Source organism: Rosa rugosa, chromosome 4 (assembly GCF_958449725.1).
Source record: "Rosa rugosa chromosome 4, drRosRugo1.1, whole genome shotgun sequence".
NCBI classification, from domain to species: Eukaryota; Viridiplantae; Streptophyta; class Magnoliopsida; order Rosales; family Rosaceae; genus Rosa; species Rosa rugosa.
Window position 1 is genome coordinate 32,389,136 of NC_084823.1, and position 8,290 is coordinate 32,397,425.

The 8,290-nt window shown below is 40.9% G+C and overlaps 1 protein-coding gene and 1 long non-coding RNA gene across 2 annotated transcripts; both read right to left on the minus strand.

Moving 5' to 3' along the window:
• Positions 1 to 1,754: 1,754 nt before the first annotated feature.
• Positions 1,755 to 2,947, minus strand: LOC133745441 (uncharacterized). Its single transcript, XR_009863624.1, has 2 exons — positions 2,520 to 2,947; positions 1,755 to 2,300 (listed from the first exon to the last, which is right to left on the minus strand). It is a non-coding gene; the product is annotated as an uncharacterized LOC133745441 (long non-coding RNA).
• A 2,459-nt stretch (positions 2,948 to 5,406) lies between these two features.
• On the minus strand, positions 5,407 to 7,169 carry LOC133745440 (trihelix transcription factor GT-3b-like). Its single transcript, XM_062173514.1, has 2 exons — positions 6,655 to 7,169; positions 5,407 to 6,477 (listed from the first exon to the last, which is right to left on the minus strand). The coding sequence occupies exons 1-2, from the start codon at positions 6,916 to 6,918 to the stop codon at positions 5,902 to 5,904; spliced, it is 840 nt and encodes a 279-aa protein (XP_062029498.1). The 5' UTR covers positions 6,919 to 7,169; the 3' UTR covers positions 5,407 to 5,901.
• Between the last annotated feature and the right edge of the window lie 1,121 nt (positions 7,170 to 8,290).

The window sequence follows — 8,290 nt, forward strand, 5'->3', positions numbered from 1 at the left end:
AGTCATAACATCATTAGAGATATTGAAATTGATATGCAGTCCCAATTAGGATTCAAGTTATATTGTAATCTGTACATACATGTACATTTGCAAGCATAATTAGCTCTAATGGGCTACGCTCATTGTACCGCCAAAGGTATTAATTCCAACCAAAGGAATGACATGCAGACACACCGCCAGGCGGGCTACAGCCCCAACGTCGGATCACCTCCAGATCGGCGGCGACGCGCCGCCACGCGCCGCGCCAAGATGGCATCAGAAGCTTCCGTTACTGAGAACTGAAGCTTATCAGTCCCACATCGAAAACAAAGAGAAGATCAACCTCCTCCTCACCTATAAAAGGTTCTCTCCTCTCTCCTCATTAATTACGCATTCAATACTTACCTACTGTTACTTTGTCAACATAAATACATTGACTAACTTAGGCATCGGAGAGTCGAAGACCGCCCAGCGCGGTCTCCCTCTAACGCCCTTTGTATTTTACTTGACAGGTAACGGAGGCTTTGGAAATATCACAAGTATCGATCCGCTTACTGGATCAGCGTTAACTAAGGCTCAGCTACCGCCGGACTTTTAGACATTAACATAATCCTATTTTAGGATGCGAACCAGCCTACACTCCTAAGACTGATTTCTAAAGTTGTTGACACATTGACTCATTTCCATTAGTTGGGAAATATATACCCATTCTGTACTTACAAGCGTCGCTTTCTCGGTTCGGTAGAGCAGGCAGGGAAGACATCTCCCATCGATTTGCAGTGGAAAGGCGTGGCTCAGAGGCAAAGCTTTGACGCACGGGTGGTTGGATTGGTGTTGAAGTAGGGTTCTAGATTGGAGTTAGCCTTGAACGGTGATCTTGTGAGTGCAGTCGCTGCAACGACGTCGATCGGCGGTGGTGCTCGGATCCATGCAGCGGATTTGGGAGTGAAGCCTTGTCGGGGCTTGGAGGCGGACTAGATTGCCGACGAGGTTTGGTGAGCACCCACACCAGGCTCCGTCGAATTCTTCCCATGGCTGAAGGGCGAGGCCGACCGCCGGAAGTGCTGGAATGGCAGAGGTAGTTTGTGTCGGGGTAGCAGTGGTTCCGGCGAGCTCAATCCCTAGATTTCTGGAGCTCTCCCGTCCAAATTTCAGAGTGAGGGCAGTGCGAGTTGGGCTGGGTTTTTGGGCTTAAGCCCACTTTCCCTCCTCTCTCTGATTTAGGCTAGAGTTGGGCCAAGTCTTTTGGCGGGCTTGTTATGGGCTGGACTCAACATGATCTAAAACAAAGCTGTTCACTACATTGACGGGCGGAGGGGTACACGAAGATAGTCTCTGGGCTCCAAGCTAATCAAGGCATATGCAGAAATTAGGGTCATGCCAAAATAAATCTAGTTGTTAGTTTTTTTGGTATTTTCCTTTTGGATTTTAGCTTTGCATTTTCCTTTTTGGATTTTAGTTTTTTGCAACATCCTTTTGGATGTTAGCCCGACTCTTTCTGCAATCAAGTGAGCAATGAATGTAATTGGTGATCTTCGAATCGCCTAGCTTGATCTTGTACGGTCGTTATGATCTTTCGATCACTGGAATATAATCCATTACTCTCAAAAATTCACCAAGCCTGCTGTGTAATAATCTTCTTCTTCCATCTACATTTCTCTTGTACCTAGTGAAAGTTCTTTTCAACATTTCTACTAAATTTTTACTTTGATTCCATAATATAAAATTACATAAACCAAAATACCATCTCAATCTTGAACTGAAAAACCACAAAGTCAGACAAAATTAATATACATTCATTAATCCACCATGACAAAGGAAAAGAAGATAAATGCCAATCTCTACATTAGTCCAATATTTAGTAGAAACCATCCCTCTTCAATTCTTGCAATTCATTCTCTTGAATTGGTGCAACAGAGCATCACCTATATATTTGTTTCTTTCTCTTGGCTGGAGTATTCATATTATGATTGATGAATGAAACTAAAGGCAATATACAGAAGCATGAAAGCCATGGGATAGAAACTGAAGCCAAACCACAGAAAGGATGCAATTACAATCATTGTGTCATGTTCATCACAACCCTCTACAGAGTCCGGCAAAATTGGTTCAGGTTCATCACAGGAGCTTCCTAACCCAAGCCTTCCATTCTCACCACAACCCTAAACCCACACTTCTCTTTGATGTTAAGAAACGGAATGCACACGACCTCCTGCTACTGATACAGGAATTTCCCATTCCCAGACCTTCAGACCAAACAAATGCTTCCTTGGATAACTCTGGTTTGAGATCAGAGGCCATTCTATCAGATGCCGAGATGCCTATACACAGCAAAATCTCACATTTACATTGCTTCGGCTTCATCATGCATAGCATCATATCAAAATCTATTCTTTCAATTCCATTATTCTAGTAATAATAGGAGCATATCTTGGATACTCTAGTAATGACAGTATCTCACATTAACTGTCACGGTGTCTTGATTATCATTATAAAATTGCAATCCACATCCATTTAGAAACTCAATGTAAATAACTCACCAGTTTTCCTCAACTTGGATACAGAACACCACACAATATGTTAATATGGCCAAGTCACTAGGGATTTGAGGTCTTCAACTCATGTAGCCTAGAAATTAGACACGCAAAGGAAGAAGAATGGCTGGATAGAAATTTGATCAACATATGCAGATGAGCTGGACAAATTGAGATTAGAGGTATCCACTAAAAATTTTCAAACAAAATATGATGAACTCTTGAGTCTTTCACTAAACTTTATCAGATTGCCTACAACATCCTAAAGTGTTCATGACCAACATATATAGATTGTGCAAATAATTGAAGCAAGCAAAAAACACCAGAAAATGTCTCATCAGTTAAAATCTACTGTCTACAGATTAAAAAAAAAAAGAGTAGGAAAAATCACAGCAACCAACATCAGCCAATCTTTGAAACTGAATGAACTTTGATTATTTGATTTATTTCTGATTGGGTACATCATATCATTCATCTTCGTGAATACAAGGTGGCATTATTTTTTCTTTATATTTTTCTCAAGTATATGAAAGAAACTAGCTAGATCACATGTGAGATTTAAGCGCGAACTAGAAACTCCATTACTAAATCATTCCTGTTGACCAGTTTTTGCAAAGACAAGCCACAGCAATGCTCTTGCTCAGAGCAAGCTTTATTTGGATTATGAAGGGTACTCTAACTAGAGCTCCTGGAACTAATTATTGAATTCTTGGCCATCAGTAAGGAAACAATTACTTCAACTTAATGACACCAAAATGCATGCAGCTACGATCAGACTTGATAAACCCTAACCGACCGCCCTAGTACCCTTCCCTAAGGTTCTATTAGTGCAACAAATATAAAGCTTAACTATGAGACTTGAAAGCTAAGTTTGATCAACTAACAAAGAGCTAAGTTTCGTGTGATAAAGAGCTACAGCATTAACAATCCAAGGCTAAAGATGCAACCAGCGCTAGCAGCTTACTTTAAAAAAAAAGCAAATGCAATGCTAGATAGTGCAACAGAGGCATAATAATAACGATATAATAAAAAATAAAAAATAAAAACGCAGCAAAAGAAGAAAGGAAATTGGTAAACAGACGGTCGATTGAAACCTATGAAGAGACTCAACATTGTCACAGCTCAAATGAACTCAACATAAACAAAATTCAAGTCATCCAAAACATTCAGCTACTTATTTCAAAGCATCCAATCTAAATGGATGAATTATCTAATCTCGACAGACATGTCTAATCTCAATCAAACCGAGTCGAAGGAATAAGATTTGGCAATTCACACCAGAAAAAGTTACCTCCGGATTTCGATTCGGGGTCGATTGGTTTGGCGGTCCGAGCTGAGCGTGTCGTCAAGAAACTGGAGTTGGTAATGCAAATATTCATTAAACCAGTGTTTACCGCTACAGTGTTTAGCGGTGGCTTCTGCTTAAAAGGAAGTCTGCACTGACTTCTGCTTTTCTAGAGAAAACGTAAACGGGCTAGGCTTAAGCTTTTCCTTGTTTCTCGAGTAGATGTTTCCATGGGCTGTCGGAAGAACACCTTCGTGTCGGACCTACATGTTAACTTCAGGCTTAAATAGTTAACTGATCCACCGGTTGCTCCCTCTAGATGTAAACATCGGGGCCAACCCCTTGCTTGAAAAAACAAGCCAAAGAAATCCAAGAAGGTTGGAACTGTGTTCACTTGGAGTGGGGGGGGGAACAAAAAGTGTTTGTGCCTGAAGTTTCAGAGACTATCCTTGAGTGAAGCAGTAACCTCCTGGATCGGGTCTAATTCAAACTTCAGTTTAAGTTTCGGCTCTACCGTACGTATACTCTTTAGAATTTGGTGTTAGTTTTTGGTACAAGATCTATATGTTAACAGTGACGAAAACATGAAATGAATTCTTGTATCCAACAACAGAAGACCGTGACATATTAATCTAAAAAAAAACCCAAATTGAGATCTACCTACGTGGTCAAAGAGGTCTCTCTACACTATGTTCTTAGTTTAACAAGAAATTGTTATATCTTGACGTGATGGACAGAAACGGGTTACATGATCATCACCCAAGGGAGCTTTGAGGTTTGTGAGGGCAGCACGGATACGAAGCAAAACATGAACATATGTACTAGTCTGCACCACATAAAAAATATAGGCCAGCAAGCAAAGCATTCTTCTATCAAGCAGCATACAGAACAAAGCAAATGAAGAGACTAGCTTAGCTTAGCATATCAAGTTGCAGCATTTTGGTAAAAGTTCTATGAAATATGGTGCCTCATATTCAAGCAATATCCAACTTCTACAAATTATTCATTAAATAATGACCTCAGGCCTAAATACAGCCTAAATAGGACTAAGTGAGGCACAAAATAACTGCTGAACAAGAGTACAACCAATTAAATACATGTAATTCTCGTTTTCAAATTGTTATTACAGAGAGTGAATCGGAAAAGTTCTATTCTAAACAATACATAAAAAGTCGTCGCATAAGATTGTAAAACATCTACATTCTCCTACTTGCAATTCAATCTCAGGTTTCATGTGCTAACAAATAATACTCTCTCCAATTCACAAATGAAGAACTAAGAAAGCAAAGAAAAAACAAAAAAACAAAAGAAAAAATTATACACTAAAGAAGAAGAAAAGGGAAAAAGTGTCCCTACCTTCTCTGCCCAGAGCTGCAAATTGAAAAAACAATGCAATTTGGCAACTGTTAGCCTTCATGGAAGTGAGAACTTAGTCTGATTGAGTTTTATTAAAGAGGGAGGTCAAGAGGACATCAGACTAAGCTCCAATAAGCCTTTAAATTTGTCACAAAAATTTATTGCACAAAAGAATAACCAATTGAAAACTTCAAATTATGTGTTCCTAAATTGTAGTTGCTGGCAGTGAAGCAAATTAAGGTTGTTGTCACATACGAAAGTCAGAATCTTCAATGCATACTTAAATTTCAATCTCCAATTTCCATTTGCATTAAGAGCAATGCAACACTATTACATGAATAATACTTTCTTCAAAATACTAAAAATAAGAAAAGGAAAGAGAAATTACACAGTTTTCTGGAAGAGCAACATATACACTACATGAAGAGGCAAACAGAAAGTGCCCTGACACTATCTGCCTAGAGCTGCAAACAAGTATGCAATTTGGTAAATCTTAGCATCCATGGAAGAATGTGATCTGGTCTTAAATGGATGGGAGAAAGGACTCTCAAACTTGTACAACAAAACAAAATAAAGCTGCAAACAGAAAGTGCCCTTACACTATCTGCCTAGAGCTGCAAATCAAGTATGCAATTTGGTAAATCTTAGCATCCATGGAAGAATCTGATCTGGTCTTAAATGGATGGGGGAAAGGACTCTCAAACTTGTACAACAAAACAAAATAAATCAACCATTTACTTGACAAAGTCAGAAGTTAGTTTGATCGATAAGTTTATTCAAGATACTGTTTATGAGGGCATCCCTCCTCTCAGCTCTGCTCTCTTCTCTCATCGTCCTTTGTTCTTCCCTCTCCCTCCAAGCTTTCTCAACCATTAACCGCTCCCTCTCCACCTTTACCATTCTCTGACGCCATTCCTGCTCAAACAACTGCCGTTCCTGTGCCCGCCTCTCCATCATTTCTCTCCACTCAATCTCCATCCTCTGCTGCTGCTTTAAAAACTCCTTGAGCATTTCCGTTACACTACTACTCCCACTGCTAAAATTTGCAGTAGCATTCGTTACTCTTGGCATTACCACTCTTTCAGCCTTCATCTTCTTAGTATTTCCATTGCTACCATCCTCATCCTCATCAGGGTCTTCCGATAACTCATCTGAGGATCGGCCTGACCTCGCTTTCTTCACCCTCTTCTTGGAACGGGGAGTACCCGCCTCGGAATCAAGCAGCAATCTCTGCATATTCCTTTCTCTCTCAGTAAACACCGCCTGCAATTCCTCAAAGAATGGACATTTCCTGCCAATCTCCGGATCAGACGTCTCCTTCCCCTGAACAAGTATCACTACTGTAATTAACCATATCCCAACCTAAATCCTAAAATCAATCACCCCTGCAATCATTGTCAATTGTGCAAATTCTCATACTACCCAACAACCTAGTAACCAACTGAGGATTCGTTAGTCAAATGAAATGAAGAACATTTTTAGGTTCAAGCATACATTTACCTTGTATCGAATGAGGAGATTCTTCCATTTGCACTTGCACTGTTCCGAAGTTCGACTGAAGCCTCTGGCCGTCATCCTAGAGCTGACTGCTTCCCACAGAGCCTTGCTGCGCTTGGCCACAGAGGAGTCCCTCTCCAGCTCCCCACGGATCGCGATCAGCTCCCTCGTCTCGTCCGGGCCCCACTGCCCTGTAGGACTAGTCACCATCATCCTCATCGTCCCTAATCCCATGCTCTCATCCTCGTCTCCTCCGCCGCCGTACATCTCTTCCTCTGCCAACGACGCCGTTTCTGCCCCAAATCAGCGACCTAGGGTTTTCGATTTGATTTTGGGGGTGAATTGCAATCTGATTTTCGATTGTATCTCCAGTCTAGCCTCAATTTCAGAGTAGGTTCTATACAGAGAAATTGTCTTTCTGGTTCGTAGTGTGAACACAAGGTGTACTATGGGCCTTATGATCCTCCCATTTCAGCCACAGTATAAGGCTGGGAGGGAAAGAACTTGATCTTTCATGGGGCTTGGGCTGGGTTCGGCCTCACTTGTGGGTATCAGTATTAATTAGGCGCTTACGATTAAAATTTTGAAATACCTGAAATTGCCCTTCTTTAATTAAACACAAAATATCTGAAATTGTTAAAAGAAAAACACGTTATGTGCCTTCGTCAAAGTAACTAACGAAGAGGGAATTAGCGGTTACAACCTAATCATCCATTATTGTCATTATTGTAATTGTTATTACCATTGTAATCCTCACCCTATATAAAGGAACTATCTAATGAAATGAGAAGATGAATTTCCCCATTTTACTTTTATACGTTATCAACACGCTCAGAGCCAATAGCCAAGAAAAAAAATCCTAGATCCGTCGAAACTAGAAGAAAAAATCCCATAATTTTTTTTTTCTCAGCATCAAACCTTCACGCTAGCCTCGCTAGCGCCTACTGCCTGCAAGTCCTCACCTCTGCCTACCCCGTGCCCACACAGCAACACCCCGCCTTCAACCTTGTAGCCCAGCCTCCAACGCGCACCTGCCTTGCACCCAAGTAGCACGCACATCGCCCACACCTGCGTACTGCCCCACTTTGCTCGTTCGCAACCTCTCTGCACCAGCGCCCCCGCACCTGCATCTCCACCCTACCCCTGCAGCACAGCAATGCACAGCCCACCGACCCCAGCAGTCCCACCGCGCCCTCTGTTCCCCCAGCGCGCGGTTGCCCCTTTGCTACACCTCGCCTAGCCGCTAGCCTAGCCTCGCACGACTCCTGCCTAGCACCGGCCTGCTCGCTGCCTCGCTGCAAGCACACACGCTATTAACCCCGCCAAAAAGAAAAAAAAAACTTCCTCTCAAGTAAGTTTTTATTTTTAATTTTATTATTTTTGGCTGCTTTGTTTATATTCCACTTTCATAAATCTGATTATTATTATATATGTTATATATAATTGTGGAATCTAGAGCATGCCTTGTGAATTTTATTTATGTTTACTATCTTTAAGCATATGCTTTATATTTTATTGTTTTTATTATGAAATTTTGAGCATGTTTCGTGAACTTTATTTACGCTTATATAATTATTCCTATGCATACCCTTATATTATAATTGTTACTACCGTCTATAATTTTTTTTATTTAGCATGT

Coding starts and splice junctions, on each gene's coding strand:
- LOC133745440 (XM_062173514.1), bottom strand. CDS start 6,918: ATGTACGGCGGCGGAGGAGACGAGGATGAGAGCATGGGATTAGGGACG. Junction 6,478..6,654: donor ATCTCCTCATTCGATACAAG/GTAAATGTATGC, acceptor ATACTTGTTCAG/GGGAAGGAGACGTCTGATCC.